General features: G+C 40.8%; 1 protein-coding gene across 3 annotated transcripts in view; it reads left to right on the plus strand.

Annotated features, from left to right (window-relative positions):
- Positions 1-19,130, plus strand: part of tmem63a (transmembrane protein 63A) — a 69,990-nt gene that overhangs the window by 37,515 nt on the left and 13,345 nt on the right. For all 3 annotated transcript variants that reach the window (XM_034921716.2, XM_059025345.1, XM_059025346.1), the window contains 7 exons: positions 3,499-3,636; positions 4,040-4,193; positions 12,922-13,028; positions 13,471-13,557; positions 15,267-15,332; positions 16,218-16,380; positions 16,683-16,788. In XM_034921716.2, the coding sequence (XP_034777607.2) occupies positions 3,499-3,636; positions 4,040-4,193; positions 12,922-13,028; positions 13,471-13,557; positions 15,267-15,332; positions 16,218-16,380; positions 16,683-16,788 (821 nt within the window). The remainder of the gene's footprint in view (positions 1-3,498; positions 3,637-4,039; positions 4,194-12,921; positions 13,029-13,470; positions 13,558-15,266; positions 15,333-16,217; positions 16,381-16,682; positions 16,789-19,130) is intronic.

Consider the following 19,130-nt stretch of genomic DNA (forward strand, 5'->3'; position numbering starts at 1 on the left):
TAATATTGTAAATAATAAAACAAATGAAAATGGCATGGACAAAAATGATGGGACCGCTAACCTAATATTTTGTTGCACAACCTTTAGAGGCAATCACTGCAATCAAATGTTTTCTGTAGCTCTCAATGAGACTTCTGCACCTGTTAACGGGTAGTTTGGCCCACTCTTCCTGAGCAAAGTGCTCCAGCTGTCTCAGGTTTGATGGGTGCCTTCTCCAGACTGCAAGTTTCACCTCTTTCCATAGATGTTCGATAGGATTCAGATCAGGACTCATAGAAGGCCACTTCAGAATAGTCTGTTTTGAATGTTTTGTTCTTATCCATTCTTGGGTGCTTTTAGCTGTGTGTTTTGGGTCATTATCCTGTTGGAGGACCCATGACCTGCGACTGAGACAGAGCTTTCTGACACTGGGCAGTACGTTTCGCTCCAGAATGCCTTGATAGTCTTGATTTCATTATGCCCTGCACAGATTCAAGGCACCCTGTGCCAGGCGCAGCAAAGCAGCCCCAAAACATAACCGAGCCTCCTCCATGTTTCACTGTAGGTATGGTGTTCTTTTCTTTGAAAGCTTCATTTTTTCGTCTGTGAACATAGAGCTGATGTGACTTGCCAAAAAGCTCCAGTTTTGACTCATCTGCCCAAAGTACATTCTCCCAGAAGGATTGTGGCTTGTCAATATGCATTTTAGCAAATTCCAGTCTGGCTTTTTTATGTTTTTCTTTCAAAAGTGGAGTCCTCCTGGGTCTTCTCCATGGAGCCCACTTTCGCTCAAAAAGCGACGGATGGTGCAATCAGAAACTGGGGTACCTTCACCTTGGAGTTCAGCTTGTATCTCTTTGGCAGTTATCCTTGGTTCTTTTTCTACCATTCACACTATCCTTCTGTTCAATCTGGGGTCGATTTTCCTCTTGCGGCCGTGCCCAGGGAGGCTGGCTACAGTTCCATGGACCTTAAACTTCTTAATAATATTTGCAACTGTTGTCACAGGAACATCAAGCTGCTTGGAGATGGTCTTGTAGCCTTTACCTTTACCATGCTTGTCTATTATTTTCTTTCTGATCTCCTCAGACAACTCTCTCCTTTGCTTTCTCTGGTCCATGTTCAGTGTGGTGCACACAATGATACCAAACAGCACAGTGACTACTTTTCTCCATTTAAATAGGCTGAATGACTGATATGATTGGAGACATGTGTGATACTAATTAAAGAAACTAATTAGTTTGAAATATCACTATAATCCAATTATTTATTATCTTTTCTAAGGGGTACCAACAAATGTGTCCAGGCCATTTTAGAATATCTTTGTAGAATAAGCAATAATTCTTTTCACAGCTTCTTTGCTTTATTCTATGAAATACCAAAGGCATGCAAATATACATGATAAAATAGCTTTTAATTTCATCACTTTTCAGGAGGAATGAAGCATTATTTCAATGAGCTGTAAGGGTACCAACAAATTTGAGCACGTCTGTATCTATCTATCTATCTATAAAATATATACAGTGCCTTGCAAAAGTATTCAGACCCCTGACCAATTCTCTCATATTACTGAATTACAAATGGTACATTGAAATTTCGTTCTGTTTTGATATTTTATTTTAAAACACAAACTCAAAATCAATTATTGTAAGGTGACATTTGTTTTATGTTGGGAAATATTTTTAAGAAAAATAAAAAAACTGAAATATCTTGCTTGCATGAGTATTCAACCCCCACACATTAATATTTGGTAGAGCCACCTTTCTCTGCAATAACAGCTTTAAGTCTTTTGGGGTAAGTATGTACCAGCTTTGCACACAGTGTCGGAGTGATTTTGGCCCATTCTTCTTGGCAGATTTGCTCCAGGTTGTTCAGGTTGGTTGGTCGACGCTTGTGGACCGCAATTTTCAAATAGTGCCACAGATTCTCAATGGGATTGAGATCAGGACTTTGACTGGGCGACTGTAGGACATTTACCTTTTTGTTCTTGAGCCACTCCAATGTTGCTTTGGCCTTGTGCTTGGGATCATTGTCCTGCTGAAAGGTGAATTTCCTCCCAAGCTTCAGTTTTTTAGCGGACTGAAGCATGTTCTCTTGCAGTATTTCCCTGTATTTTGCTCCATCCGTTCTTCCTTCAATTTTAACAAGTTGCCCAGACCCTGCTGATGAGAAGCATCCCCACAGCATGATGCTGCCACCACCATACTTCACTGTAGGGATGGTGTGTCTTGAGGCATGGGCAGTTTTAGGTTTGCGACACACATAGCGCTTTGAGTTTTGGCCAAAAAGCTCTATCTTGGTCTCATCTGACCACAAAACCTTTTCCCACATCGCAGCTGGGTCACTCTCATGCTTTCTGGCAAACTCCAGATGTGCTTTCAGATGGTTCTTTTTGAGTAACGGCTTCTTTCTTGCCACCCTCCCATACAGGCCAGTGTTATGCAGAGCTCTTGATACAGTTGACTGGTGCACCATTACTCCACTCCCAGCCACTGAACTCTGTAGCTCCTTCAAAGTGATTGTTGGCCTCTCTGTGGCTTCTCTCACAAGTCTCCTTCTTGTTTGAGTGCTGAGTTTTGCGGGACGGCCTTTTCTTGGCAGTGCCTGGGTGGTGTGATGCAGCTTCCACTTCCTGATTATTGATCCAGCTGTGCTCACTGGGACATCCAGACACTTGGATATTATTTCCTTAATCTGTGCATTTCCATTACTTTATCTCTAACTTCTGTAGAATGCTCTTTGGTCTTCATTTTCCTTCAGATTCACAGTCTGACCAATGCTTCTTCAACAGTGGGGTTTTTATCCAGAAAATGTGACAGCAACTTTAATGGTTTACAGGTGGAGGCCAATGGTAAGGTAATTTCTTTCATCTGTGTAAACTGGGAGCTTCCACAGCACGGGTTGAATACTTATGCAAGCAAGGTATTTCAGTTTTTTATTTTTCTTAAAAATATTTCCCAACATAAAATGTCACCTTACAATAATTGATTTTGAATTTCAGTGTTTTAAAATAAAATATCAAACAGAACGAAATTTCAATGTACCATTTGTAATTCAGTAATATGAGAGAATCGGTCAGGGGTCTGAATACTTTTGCAAGGCACTGTGTGTGTGTGTATATATATATATATATATATATATATATATATATATATATATATATATATATATATATATATATATATATATATATATATATATATATATATATATATATATAAAATCTCTATCTATATATATCTCTATCTATCTATCTATCTATATATATATATATATATATAGATAGATAGATAGATAGATAGATAGATAGATAGATAGATAGATAGATATATATATATATCTCTATCTATCTATCTATCTATATATATTTTCAATGCATATAAAAGCATGTCATATAAATGCCTGCTTTCTAAACACTACACACAGTAATGCTTTATGAGAAGCCCATCTGTTCTGTTGGATCATTTTCTAATACAAACAACAAAAAAATTACAACGAAGAAATCTTATCTGTCCACAGTATTCTTAAAGACTTCAATGCCATTGTCATCAGTGGCTGTAGATGCAAACGAGAGCTGCAGGCCTCCTCTTATAGTAAACACCTCAACGTACAGAACTGGTCCGTCACCTATGCACCTGATCCACGGAATATTTACTGGTAAGTCAGTAGGTTTAGTTGCCTATTAACTGTGTTTTCTTCCCATCTGCACCTTGAAACTAGTGTGTTCCAATGTAGGACTGCTGCTGGTTCCATAGCAGTCTACAATCCAATCTCTAACCAGACATTACTACAAAGGTAGATTATAACCTATACATATCACTATTTTCAGTATTTTAAAAATCCCTTAAAACAATTGTAACAGCTGTTCTGCAACTAATGCACAAACTCTGCACAAACTTTGTTACAGTAGATGCAGAGGGTTTGGCAGATGTTTTGTTATTGTAGTAGTTTAATTTGGAAGAAATGTCAGAGTGCCGCCTTATATTGAAACACTGTACTTGATTACACTGTTCTGTTGTTTTAGGTCACTAACCTTTCCTCCCCCTCCCCTCTCTCACAGGGAGAATATCTCAGTGCAGGGTGTGTGCTGGTGGATCAGGTGTCTGTGTCTCAACTTCTTCCTCTTTCTTCTGCTCTTCTTCCTCACCACACCCTCCATCATCATCAGCACCATGGACAGATTCAACATCACCCTGCCCATCTACTATCAAAAAGTGAGTGTTGCTATACATTGGTCTCTGAGTACTGTCTCTGCAGGTTAATATTGAAGGCAAAATGGATAGAGTTTACAAAAACTCTCACCCATGTGCCATTCTTTTTATTTGGTTTCCAATTCTCGTCTTGTTTCTTTTTTTATACATCCTTGAACCTTATTAAAAAATTAAAGCTTGCCAAAGTTCATAGCAACATAACTAATTTAAAGCTGCCTATAGTGTTGTGTAGTACCCCAGAAGAGTGTCCCCTTCAACATGTGAACAGGCTTCCATATTGAAAATTGCTATGTGATTTGCTGGTTGAGTTAATAGCTGCTGTTAACAAGATGATTCTGATAGATATTGTGTTCTCTTTATTTAAGAGAAAAGCTGTAAGTATTCGGTTAGGTCTATGTTTTCATGAAGTACTCAGTCTCACAGAATGCTCTTGAAAATTGATTGGTTTGTTTTGCTATGTTTTTTTAGTCAAATATTTAAATAAAAAGGTCGTGTGTGTGTGTGTAACAGCTGTTCTGCAACTAATACCATAATATATTGATCATCAATCAAGTCTCAGCCACATGGTATAAAAGCAGAAGAAATCCTTTGTTAGCTAGTGGTAGTAGGGAAGTAAAGGCTATGAGTAGCAGGGTGTGCTCACAGCTAGAGATAGCGGTTGCTAAGTGCATGCTTCTTTTGTTTGTGTAATTTGTTGATGTAAGTTTGAGTCTGCTTCCTGAGGGTAACCAGCCTGGGCCATGACGCTACCCTTTCAGAATATACAGGGTGATTAGAAAGTAAGTTTACCACATCAACACACCATATCTCATGTGGTAAACTTACTTTCTAATCACCCTGTATGTGTATATTTTGGTAGAGTGACAGTCAAGGCAGGCAGCAGTGTAAAAAGCAGACTTCAGACAGTACTTACAGGAAAGCGCTACTGCGCATGTTTATTATTTACAAGGGTAGATAACAAACAAGAAAAAAAGAAACAAAACAAAAACCTAACTCCAACAACAAGGAGTTCTGACTAAATAGTTGTTTCTATCGAATTACAGGATTACAATTAAAGTATTTTGGTGTTTCCACTGCAGCAAAATTATCCCCACGCAGTTGTATTATTAATCGTACACTCAGTTTCTCTCTCTCTCTCTCTCTCTCTCTCTCTCTCTCTCTCTCTCTCTCTCCAAAACTCCTTCTCATCACCAGTACCCAAAACACTCATCCCATTATTATCAGCCTGTGGTCAGTTACTTAATCATTCTATCTGAACTATGGTTGTTCATTATTGTTAACATTTTATATCCAAAGCAAAACATTTTAATATCTCACAAATCCTGACTAATTTAACTACCATACTAAATTCAGCTTTTTTATATAATATTGCCTTATAATCCAAACACAACATGCATTGAAACAAAATAAGGTAATCGGTAGATTTAATATTGGCATTCTTTTGAAATTATTACGCATAACATAAAAGGTATGCTGAGTTCTTGTCACTTTTTAGAGCAAAAAAAATGCATAGACTCACCAGTGAAGCAACTCAACTAATTTTACACTGGGTATATCCAATGTGAATGTAGAGGTCTAAAGTATGTATCCTAGCAACACACTGACGTTGTTTATCTACCGTACTAGCCTAGCACTAAAAGAAGCGCATTCTCACACACTCATAGTTTTAATGCAAACCGGCAACAGAGACATCAAATTGGGTTCTAATTTGATGCAGCAATCTTTCTGCAAAACTCAAAAAATGCTAATTCAGAAGTATTTATTTCCTTCTATGCTGTGATAGTATTGTCTACAAGGTGCTAGAAATATCACTATGATAATGCAGAACCTAATTCTAGAAAAGTCTAGAAAATGCTGGATTGTAGGTGAACATTCTTAGACTATAAAAGGGTTAGGCATAGGATGGTTGCTGTCATTACCAATAAGTCAATATGATATTCAAAATGTCCCCCAATCCCCAATACAGTAATCAAACCAAACAAGCGTGAATGCGGTTAAGTCTTTAAGACACTCATTACACTAATAAAAAAGATGTATTAAAACCTATGAATGTAATAAAACCTATGAATGTAATAAAAAGTAAGTGCAAAAAAGTAATGCACGTGGAGAAATGTACAGTATAGGTAGGCTATATTACTGCAAGTTTTTTCCAGCGAAGAACTCTGTGATACGCATCTGGACAATCTTTTGGACGGCAAACTTTTAGCGTTTCGCTCTATGTCCAGATGCTGCTCCATAGCACGCCGCAGTGTTACAAGCACAGCACGCACGCTTACGTCATCTGTCTGTTTCAGACTGAGTGTCCTGGTCGCTAAGGTGACACAGCTGAGAATTTTTCCTCTGGCATGCCTTGTGGTGTTGTCAGAGTTTCAGTTTCAGTTGTATTTTCGTTAGCACTCTCCCCCTCAACTACAGAAAACCCAACTTTTTGAAGTTGCATTGTTTGCTGACTGACAGAGTTGCATGCATGCTCTAGCAAACACACAGCATCTAACAGAGACATTTTATTTACACTGAAGTTTCGTGCTGATGCGCATCGCTTTTCTCTTTACAGCCATGCTTGCTGTTGCAGTCAGTGCTGTTTTTTCAAACTGTAAACCCGACAGTGCGTACAGTGATTAAATAGGCATGGTACAGTACAGGGGTAATCGCTCAGTAACGAGGTGCAAACAGCTGATCGATCTGTCAAGCTTATACTACAGTAAAATTCTTCCTTTTGTATTGAAATCTATGTGAATGGCAAGGTAACAAGGTGAAACCAGCTGAGTGGTGGATTAGTAAGAACTACAGTATAAAGCAGTGCGTTTGTTATTTAAATCTGTGTGAATGGCACATAATGAGATCCAAGCATCTGAGTTTGCCCGAAATATACGGCTTGCTTAGCATGGTATAAACAATGGCAATAATGACATCTCTTCAGCAAAACTCATGCCTCTGCTATGTGTGATTTTGGTTTTATGCAGTTCAACTCATTTAGAAAAAAGGATAATCTAAGTGCACACAGGTTTCGCATTTCACTGAGAATCATACTGTGTGCAACATCATTTTGCCGGCAAACCTTTATTTTGTATTGTGAATTGTTGCCAGACAGTGATGGATGTGAGTTAGAGATTGTTTACTATCATCGCCTTAGTTATTTTATTTTATTTTATTTGCTGAGCTGGTAAATCTACACATTTACTGGTTAATCTATAGATTTACCTATTTTACACATGAACCATAACACATACATGCATGCATGCATGCATGCATACATACATAGGCATTACTAATTTCAATAAATAATTATAATGTAGTTCAAATAATTACATCCTTTAATAAAAGGCAAGATAACACTAATATTGTATTCGCATTCCCTAAATAATTTGATGAATGCATGATTATGAAAGAAGTGAATGGCAATCGTGCTTTTAATTTGCGTATTTACAGAATATCCTTATTTCAACCCTTATTGATATTGTCTGCCACTTTTAATTGGTGCAGGTTTAGATTGATCCAAATGTGTTAACATTTGTTCTCTTTCAATTATGAAATATTAACCATCACTAATGGGTTATTCCCCTTTAAGAACCCAATAACTGAAAAGCATTATGCCAACAAACTCTCGCGAGAGTGCATGACGCAATGTGAGTTGCCCCGACAAAAGCACATTGCAGCCATTTGCAAATTCTCTTTTTCCTTTTTCACTAAGAGTGAAAGCATCTGAGCTAAGTACTTCTTATTACTTAGGAGTATATGCCTTGTTTAACCTGTTTTTTGCAGTGTTGTACTCGCAGTCGCTACCATTGTTTAAAATAATTATTATTTTGCCGAGTTTTGATCTAGTCAGCCTGAACCGGCCGTGCACCAGCGGGAGCCTGCGACTTGCGTTCGCCCTCCCCCGGGTCTAGTTCACTATTACGGCAAAGAACTCTCATCTGGACAGGGCTCTGTTCCAGTAAAAAAAAAAAAAAAAAAAAAATTCTTTCCCGGCTGGGATAGTTTTGTTGTTCCATTATTATTTTTTGTGTATTCAGTGCTGTTTTACATTACTGTATACCCTTGCCCTTGTTTTTCTTTATTTTACAAAAAACGGGATTGAGTTCTGTGGGCACTGAATTACGGCTGTAGTACAGAGGTTATCTTCAGGCTTGAGGATAACCTGTAACTGTAGTATTCGTGCTGCTCATTCCACAGTTACACAGTCTTCTTGACTGTACAGTTAGCTGGCGTGCATCTCTTCATGAGATCTCCTGCTTTTTGTGGGATTGCTGGCTGCTGTTGTGTATTAGCACAAGGTTAGCGTTTTTTCTTCTTTGTACCTTGGTACCAGAGTTGACACAACCTTTGAGTTAATAACTCTATACTGAGACAGTACGCTTATGCTTCAGTACTGACGCTACCGCATTTGCATACTCTTCTGTACTGACGCTACCATATTTTTTTTCATATGCTTCAGTACTGACACTACTGCGTTTTTTTGCTCTCTCAGTACCGACGGTAGGTATTTGTACTCGATACCCAGACTGGTTCATACCGGGTCTGTTGATACCAACGGTACCCAGAACTAACGTTTGGTACCAGGTTCGGTACCAAGCTAACTTGGTTAGACTTGATACCAGTAATATTTTTATTGGTACCCAGACTAGTTATACTAAGTCTGTCAGTACCAACTCCCTCAGTACCTAGAACAAATGCTCAGTACCAGGTTCGGTACCAAGCTAACTGTAAGCCTTGATACCAGTAATACTTTACATTGGGTACCCAGACTAGTTTATTCTAAGTTTGTTGGTACCAATGTCTTGGTACCTACACTACTGTGTTTCACAGTTGCGTTGACCATGGCGCCAAGCTGCCAGCAGCTGATGGCCACGAAAGATGTGTGCGCTGCTTAGGTCAGGGACATGCAGAGCAAGCTCTGGAGGACCCTCCCTTTTGAACGCAGTGCGCTGTTTTCAGCAAGCGATCACTACGGTCCAGGCTTATGCGCCAGTCGAGTGATAGCTCCATTGCCCCTTCACAGTTACCTCCTACGGAGGCAGAAGGTAGCAGTAGGGGGCACTCTAGGGAGCGCAGTTCTGGAGAGCGCAATTCTGGAGAGCGGTGCTCCAGGGAGCACCGTTCCAGGGAGCTTAGCCAGAGGCCTCGCTCCACGGAGCGCGGTGCCAGGGCATGTGTCGCCAAAGAGTCCACCTCCAGGAAGCACAGGAGGAGGAGTCCCTCTTCTTCTTCCTCCTCACCCTCTTCCTCTCCTGCTTCTTCTCCTTCCCCAAAGAGTAAGAAGAGGAGGCACAGGTCCCGATCATCGGACCACTGGCGGGATATGTGTGAGATATTCCAGCAAGCACCTGTTGTGATGTGAGCACCTGTTGCTTCACCTTCACAAAAGGCTCCCCCCCCCCCCCCACCGTCGGCCGGTTGAGTTGGGGGTGGGGGGTGGGTGGGAATGGGAATGGACGATGCTCTCTCTGTCCTCGCTTCACAAGGAGCTGAGGAGCGCGAGGAGCTTTTTTCAGAGGACCCAGTGTCTGACTCGCTGCCTCTGATTCCCTTGCCTAGGGAGCTCATACCCATGATGAGCCGAGCCAGTGACGCACTTAGGGTGCCATGGCCGAGTGCGACAGTTGAGAGGTGCTTTGTTTATAACGAGCATAAGGAGATACCCTCTGAGGCCCCGTCCATCCACCTGGATTTTTAGCAGGAATTGACCTCATCGTGGCAACACTCGGCCACAGCCCCTGCAGTTCCTAGGTAGGGTACGACCTATAGGGTTCACGAGGGGGATAAAATGGGTTTGGTTCGGGTCAGCTATTTCAGCCTTGGCACAGCCAGCGAACCTTGCGCTGCAGTCCAAGGATGCAGCTTGCCCAAACAAGCAATGTCGGGTCACGGAGGTCCTTCTGAAGAGGGCTTACTCCGCTGATGCCTTTGTTGCCAGTACATGTTTGGTGGCTTACCAGAGCCACATTTGGAGCTCCACTGCTGAGGGGGGACTTACCGAAAGGGGGGTGGTCAAGGACCCACGAGCCCACGATTCACTGGCTCAGGAGCTAAAAACCGTCCTGCAAAAGCAGGCTATTCGCATCTTACAACCCTCCGACATGGTCGGGGGTTCTACATATCTTCGGTTCGCCTTTCAAGGGAAAGGCTACGAGTTCCGTGTACTGCCGTTCGGCCTATCCCTAGCGCCATGCGTTTGCACGAAATGCATAGACGCTATCCTGGCCACTCTGAGACTCAAGGGTATCAGAGTTCTAAACTACCTGGACGACTGGCTCATTTGTGCGGAATCGCCAGGTCAAGCGCAGCAACACACGGAACTTGTCACCGATCACCTATCCATATTAGGTCTGAAGGTAAATCATGCGAAAAGTCAACTGATGCCAGCTCAAGTAGCGCGCTACTTGGGTCTGAGTCTGGACTCCCAGTCCATGACAGCAGCGCTGTCGGACGACAGGGTGTTAAGCATATCAGCCTGCCTCGACCTATTCCAGTTAGGCAGAGCTTTACCAGTGGTGACATTCCAGAAGCTTCTGGGCCTGATGGCAGCAGCTTCTCAATCCCTTCCCCTGGGCCTCCTGCATATGCGGCCCCTCAAGGCCTGGTTCAACAGGATGGTCCCTCAACCAGTGCTGAACTGCAACCGTTTGGTGACAGTGTCCAGATATTGTCTCCAGACTCTCTCTTGGTGGAAACAACCGACTCATCTACGCCTAGGCGTCGGGCTGGGAGCGGTCATGATAAGAGAAGTCGTCACCACCGACGCCTCCAACCATGGTTGGGGCGGAGTGTGGAACGGTCAGGATGCATAAGGGGTGTGGCGGCCTCCGTGGCGGGGCCGACACATAAATCTTCTAGAACTGCAAGCAGTGTTTCTCACTCTTCAGTTATTTCTAGAGGAGATCATCGAGAGACACGTGCTTGTCCGGACGGACAACACAACAGTGGTGGCTTACATCAACCATCAGGGTGGTACAGTCTCAACAGGGTGGTCACCATGCTTCTGGTCTGGGCACACACCCACTTCCTCTCACTCCAAGCGGTAGACCTACCCGGAGTGGTGAACATTGCCGCAGACCTCCTCTCGAGGCAGGTTCCGGACAGCGCAGATTGGAGACTCCATCCCGAGGTTGTGAGCCTCATATGGGAACAGTTTGGGAGAGCAGAGATCGACCTCTTTGCCTCCCATGAGTCGACACATTGCACCCTGTGGTTCTCCATAAGGAGAGACAAAGGGTGTCTAGGGGTCGACGCATTGGCTCACCAGTGGCCAGTGCGCCCACTGTATGCGTTTCCACCGATAGCTTTGCTACTGCTGTGTCTGGAGAAGATCAGACAGGACAGGGCCACAGTCCTACTAGTAGCACCTAACTGGCCCAAGAGAGCCTGGTTTGCCTCACTGATACAGCTCCTGTACGGACAGCCTTGGCAGTTGCCCAGTCGCCACGACCTGCTCAGCCAGGCGCAGGGCGGTCTGTGGCATTACGACCCATCGAGCCTACAGCTCTGGGTTTGGCCCCTGAGCGGCTCCATTTGTGCCGTCTGGGTTTTTTTAATAGGGTGATTGGCACCTTACAGAATGCTAGGGCTGCCACCACTCGTTCCCAGTTTGGCTACAAGTGGGGCGTTTTTCAGACATGGTGTCTGTCGAAGGGAGAGGATCCCACGACATGCCCGATGGCAGTGATCTTGCAGTTTTTGCAAGACTTGCTGGACAATGGGAAGAAGACAACGGTTGAATGTCATGCTGAATGCACTTACGAAACCACCTTTTGAGCCCATGCATTCCGCAGAGCTAAAGCTTTTGTCTTTTAAGATAGCTTTTTTTGGTGGCAGTATCCGTCGCCAAAGCCTGTTTATATTTTGCGAAGGACCAGCCCTGCGTTTTTGCCGAAGAATATTTCGGCTTTCCATATCAATCAGTCAGTGGAGTTGGAGGCTTTTCACCCTCCTCCTTTCCAGTCTGACAGAGACCGAATGCTCCACATGCTATGCCCTGTGAGAGTGCTGGTGTACTATGTGGAGAGGACAAAAGTTTGGTGCCAGCCGTTTGCTACGGTTCTCAGTCCCAAGGTCAGGCTCTGTCTAAACAGCGCCTGTCTAGGTGGCTAACGGAGACCGTGAAGATGGCGTATCAACTTGCGAAGTTGCCCCTGCTGGAGAAGATCACTGGTCATTCCACTAGAGGGCAGGCCACTTCTTGGGCGATGTTCCAGGGTGCATCTGTCATGGACAAATGCAATGCAGCGGTGTGGGCGACCCCCCACACGTTTACAAGGTTCTACAGGATGAACGTCGTGGATCAGCTGTGTCCTGGGTTTGAAGAGCGTTGAGGGCTGCCTCAGAGGCCGTCCCCTCAACTAAGGATTGATCGGTAAGTAACTTGTCACCTTGTAGGACTGCAAGTGCGGTTAGCTCAGAAGAGTCTTGCGCCTGTCCTCACGACAGATTGGGACAGATGGTTAATATTTCGTAATTGAAAGAGAACGTTGGGTTATTATCATAACCCTGGTTCTCTGAAATAGAAATATTAACCAACCAACGAGACTCAAAAGTAAAAAGAGAATTTGCAAATGGCTGCAATGTGCTTTTGTCGGGGCAACTCCCATTGCGTCATGCACTCTCGTGAGAGTTTGTTGGCATAATGCTTTTCAGTTCTTGAGTTCTTAAAGGGGAATAACCCATTAGTGATGGTTAATATTTCTATTTCAGAGAACCAGCATTATGATAATAACCTAATATTTTCTTTCAGAATGCGGTTATAAGCCAGTTTTTTCCCACACTCCTTCTGTGGTCCTTCTCTGCACTTCTACCCACTGTTGTGTACTATTCCACATTGGGTGAATCTCACTGGACAAGGTAAGGCAGTAACTGAATTTTAATATTGTTCATCAGTAGAGCCAATTTACCATCTTATAAAGGGTGGCAGAATATGCTGTCCTTACAAAGGTAACACGAAATTCTCCTGTCAGGACACTGCACTCTGGCTATCATATTATTGTTAATAAAACAATGAATAATCCTCTCCCTACACCAAAACCCTAACCTTAAGGTCAGTATCCTATACTGCAGTCATTACAACATCTAAAGTAGTTCATGTTTGGCAGTGAATAAAAGTGACCGTAGGTGCTGACTTCCTCAGTTGTCCTGACAGGAACATTTTGTGGTACCTTTGTAAGCACTGCAGCAGAATGTACCCTGTTTCATCTGTTTTAGAATAACTAACAGCTGGGTTTTTTATTAATCTTGTTTATACTTTTTTCTACCTTGCAAACTTACCTTGCTCTTCTTTCTTGGACAGGTCAAATGAGAACAGGGTGACCATGCACAAATTGTACTTTTTTCTGATCTTTATGGTATTGATACTTCCCTCCCTGGGCCTCACTAGGTAAGTATACTTGATTTATTTCAGCCGTCCATCTTCTACAAGTGATAACGGGCTATATTAAGTGAGGAGATAATTTTAATATTCTAGATAATTTCACTATAGTCTTGAGGAGGCACTAATTTCTCTTCCCCCCGGATGTCTGTCCAGAACTCCAGAACTGGGGGTGACTTTTTATTTTTTATTTTTTATCGTTTTCTTTTTCTTTTTGTTTAAATATTCTCCACCCTAGAGATTGCCTTATCAATAGGGGTCTACTTAAATCGCGGAGAATTTACATATTTTTCCCGGGTAGGTTATGGAATAAAATTAGGATTTTGCTGAAATTTCGCGGACCTGTTTAAACATTAAATACACCTAAGTAGACTACTATAAAAGCCTATAAAAAACTGAGTGCTGTCCTTTGTTAAAGGCAAGCATGTAACATCCACGAGCAGCAACTGCTGCTGACGTTCTCTGCCTCTGGTGTGAAGACTTGCCTATACATTGAGACTGCATGGTCTGCATCCACTGAATTGGTTGGAAGTGTTAGGTAAAACTTTGCCAAGTTATACAGATGTGGAAATCGATTAGAAACAGTCTCAAAACTTGGTTACCCAAGGGCATCAGACATTCTTTAATAAAGGCAGCACGTTCGTTGTCATGTTGTTTATCCCATCCAGGAATGTATTTTATTAGTACTGAGTCAAAAGAAAGAAAATGTGCCTATTTGGGTCTAAAATTCTAACTGCATTTAAAAAGTAAGCAGCAGAGGTTGTTTGAACCAAGGTGGCTGTGCTAGAGCTACTGATTTTAACTTGGATACAGCCGACAGGAATACTTTTTGTCTGCTCTGACTTTCCAGTTTGTTTTCTGAAAGATGTTGTTTGTTTTACATTCTGTTTAGCAGCCTCTGTAGTAGCATTTTGTTTAAAGTGTGATTCTAAGTAGCGATCAATCGTATTTTCTCCAAAGTCACATTACAAGATGTGCAAAACAATTTACCTTTGGGAAATTTCTTGACACGATCCTCACCCGAAATATACTTTGCTTTTTTTTGCTTTGTCATCCATTTTTGGTATTTTACCTCCAATGCTGAAAACAACTAGATTTTAGTAACACTAAATCAAAATAACAATGCAACACTGACTTTGTCCACCTCCTGCTGTACAGTACAGGTCACAGAAAAGCCAGTACAGACGGGCTGATAGGCTGATTAAAGCATCATTGTCATTTGAACAATAAACAAGAAAGTTAACCTCTTTGGAGTATTTTTTTCTTATGTTATTTGTCTTAGGACTTTTTTTTTGCCTAAGTGCAATGCACTTAAAATAAAAAGCCTATTTAAATTAGGACATCTTTTTTTCTCTCTCTCAGTACTAGTCCGGTATGCATTGGCCCCTAAAGACGTGAATTTTGCGGTGACCCCTCAATTTCCCGATGTTCAGTGAAAATCGCGAATTAGGTAGACCCCTACTTTATTAAAAGCTATACTGACAGTTGGTTTCCATCCGAGTTTCCAATCGGAAAATAAACATCAGTGGTGAGCTAACTTTTTTAAAGAGCTAATATTATGGCGTTTATTCAAAATACTTTTAATTGCTTCTTTATGTGCAGGTTACGTTATGTTTAAAGGTTTAAAAAAACACCAGAAGTGAAGCTTTAAAAAGAGAGATTTTACCTTCAAGACTCCAACTTACAGTAATTAAAACTTGTTTATTTTCTTTTTATAGTTTAGACTACTTCTTTCAGTGGTTGTTTGATACAACATTTTTGTCTGATGGCAAAGTCAGGTTTGAGTAAGTATATCATTATATTAATACTATTAATTACTATTGTTATACATTTTACAGATTTGAATATTTTGATAATGATTGGTTGTTGTAGTAATTGCATAAACTTAACTGCAGTAGGTTTATTACAGTACATTCTGCGCTTTTTGTAAGTGTTTGTTTTTTGACCACCTCTAGAGGAGGTACACTATCACCCAAGGTCCTTCTGTTTTTATAAAATATTCCTGGATTTTATTTGTGTTTTATTTAAAGTAACAAAAAAAAACATACAGATGAAATCATAGTAAATAATAAGTGTTTCTATTTGTATGGGTAAAAGTCATGGGTAGAAGGAAAAAAGATAAGCATCTGTTTCTATTGGCTGTTTGAGGGTTTTGTGCTTAGTTTTTACATATTAAAAATGCTACTGAAAAAAAAACATTCCCCATTGTCATTTTAATAGCAGTGTATTAAAAATAAATATTCTGATATTTTTAGAAGTAAACTACACCTTTTCCCCAGCCAATCAGAGCCTAACTAATGCTGATTGTGCCACTTTTGTTGTTGTTTGCACACCACCTGCACCTTTGTTTTATTCCATAAGCTGCCTCGATTTGGCAAGACCACTGGTCATTTACTCCTGTGCGTATTAAACAGCTTCTGAAACCAATAAAATATGCTATCCTTATTTTTCTTTCCTGACTGAAGTAACATATTAATAAAACAGAGGACTTGTATTGTACATTATTAAGAAAATAATAAGACATGAAGCTCTTGGATTGAGATGACTACAAACCATGAAACATTTGGTCTTGTGATTTATAACATTGAATGTTATTTCAGACGTTATATGGAAATGGACACAAGCTAAGTTCTGCACTATATACAACTTTCCATGTCTTTTTATTTCAGATGTGTATTCCTTCCTAACCAGGGCGCCTTCTTTGTGAATTACGTTATTGCCTCGGCCTTCATCGGGAGCGGAATGGAGCTGCTGCGTCTGCCAGGCCTGCTCCTGTACACCATCCGCATGGCCTTAGCGAGGTCAGCAGCTGAGAGGAAGTATGTGAAACAGGTGAGTCTGCCTGGCCTGCCTTTTCTTGAATGATGAAAATATTTGAAGTATATTATAATTATTATTCATTTAAAGATCTATTTAAACAATATAGAACCACTGGTATTATTATTTACTTAGGGTTTACAATTCTATTTTAGTTTTAATGCCTTCGTTCCTGCTGTCGAACCAATAATCTTTTTTGACATTTAAACCTAAAGTTGCTACTGACCCTGGAGGCAGTCCCAGCCTAACCAATTCACAAATCGCTCGCGTCACTTTCCACTTTTGCATACATGTTCTTTTCTTGTTTGTTTACCTAGCACCAAGCCAATGAGGTTGAGTATGGAGTGATGTATGCCTGGATGCTGTGTGTCTTCACTGTCATCATGGCTTACAGCATAACCTGTCCTGTAATTGTTCCTTTTGGTAAGTGAATGCACATCTTAATTAGGTGGAGTCAACTGTGTTTTACCAGCCTTTACATGACCCATGTATGTTCTCATTTAGTATGTATTTTCTAATAAGAACTTAATTTTCATATTTTACTGTTCACAGTCTCAGAGGGGTAACAACCAAGCTTTTACAAAATATACATTTAGCACAACCACGTCCTCACAAGCCTATCATCTTTTTGCTGTAGTTCATTTAGTTTTCACTTTGACAAGGGTTAAGCCAATCCTGACACCACACTATAAATTAATTATCTCTGTATTGGAACCTTAGCTGACAGTATTTTTTATCCAGGTGTTAAAGTTGTACTAATGAGAGGTAAGAAAAGGGGTTTTCTTACTGCATCAGCTATTGATTGTAGTACATTCTATTTCACAACAATGACATGAATCTCTAATAACTACCGGAGTTCTGATTTTATTGGGCTAAACTGGTGGCTGCAAAAGTCTTTTCTAACTTAGTACTGCCAAGAATCAGAAACCGCCCACTGTGTCAGTTACAGTGTTAATCATAACAACTAAAAAGGCCATACCCAAATAAACATTGCACCCAAGCACCTGATTGGATAGAAGGCTTTTTGCGTACAGCAAAAAGGAATTTAGGGCTTGGAAGGGTCTGGCTGTACACATGTATCTCTGGAGAATGCCAAAGTTAAAACATATGTTGTATTGCGTACAGCATGTAACTGTGTTTAATCAAATTGGATTGCGTAGATTGATGGAAATATGACTTACTCTGCAATAAGATTTAATTTCTTAAGGGGCATCTTCTGTTGTGCAGAAGTGTAAATACATAAATAGTATAAAGGACAAACCCAGGATAATTAATGTAGATACTGAAAAGGCAAGAAGGCTGAATTTGATATTCAGACTCTCAGGCATTCTTCAAGGAAACAGCTGCAAGCGATACAGCAAATGGAGCAGTCACAGGTTTCCCATTTGGTTAAAAACACAGCTTCCCTATCGCCAAGGAAGACAACTGATGCAACTTGTAACTTCTGCCAAGATTCTGCAGCTGGTAAAAGATTGTTTTTAACAAAATGCGTAATTGGCATGAAGACTGTTGCTCGTATCTAGAGAACAGTTGCAGTATCATTCGAAGTAGTCATCATGTTGTCATTGTTTGCACAGTAAAGAGTTTGAGTTTTACTGTTGGGGCCATTTAGTTTTGTTTGGTTTGGAAGGATTTTTGAAGCAAAAGCAGTTTCCCTTCATGTTAACACCCATGTGGCTAAATTCTCAAAGCTTTTTACTCCAAATCGTCAGTAGAAACACACCCAATAAAGTTACCAAACCAGATATAAACCACTTGGGGCCTGATTCACAGAATGTTTTTATTGGCATTAGTACTATTTCTGTCTCAATATCGGTGCTAATACCCTTCAACAAATTATCAATCTGTGTGCTTGAATTAGTGCTATTAACATGTTTTCTTAACCCTTCTATTATGTTCAGAATTTAGCTACATCTGATGTTTCGGATCATATTGACTGTGCAATTTCAAACAAATCGAAACAGCCTTGAACGGATTACTTTTTTTTTCTTCTTTGCATAGCTTTTACTCATGTTAAATGTTAGAAATTAATCTAAACTTTCATTATAATAAACTCAGATACATTTAATTGTATCAACATTTTGTTGGAAGAAAAATCTGTTTTTAACGGATAAATACCTGCCGAATTCCAAGTTCATGTTACGACATTTATTTTTTAAAAGCGGAATTTCAGCTTGTTTTTATGAACTCCAATTCCAATCACACCCTGGTGAAAAAAAAATGGCTGAGAGAATGATTCTCACGTATTTGTTTGTTTGTATCTGGTTTGCTGCTATGTTAGACATACACAAATCAAAACGGGGGAGAGAGAAAATCTATTGATGAATATGTGAAAGAAGAATTTGCGATGGAAATGGTGCATGACCAAAAGAGAACTTGTATGTAAAAGCTGCAGAATAAATGTAGAATGTTTGGGGGAAATTCTCAGAGAGAATAAAACACATAAGAAGCAAGCAGCATGCAAGACGTTCCGCACCACCTGACCCAAAAAATAGCAGAATACAGCAACAGAATAGTGTATAACTAGAGTAAGCAAAATGCAGAAAGAGACTGCTGATATTCCACATACATTCTGCAGAGCCTTGCATGCCATTAAACCAGACCGATGGCCCCACTGGAAAATTATTCAGAGCGCACTGTCCCCTAGCACGTACTATACATGAGTCATCTCAAATGTACGAGAAATACTTGACCAAGATTTTTTAAGCTGAACAACAGTGAATCAAGGAGGAAATTGGTGAAATCCCTAACTCACTACAATAGAG

The sequence above is a fragment of the Acipenser ruthenus genome, chromosome 6, assembly GCF_902713425.1.
Source record: "Acipenser ruthenus chromosome 6, fAciRut3.2 maternal haplotype, whole genome shotgun sequence".
Lineage (NCBI taxonomy): Eukaryota > Metazoa > Chordata > Actinopteri > Acipenseriformes > Acipenseridae > Acipenser > Acipenser ruthenus.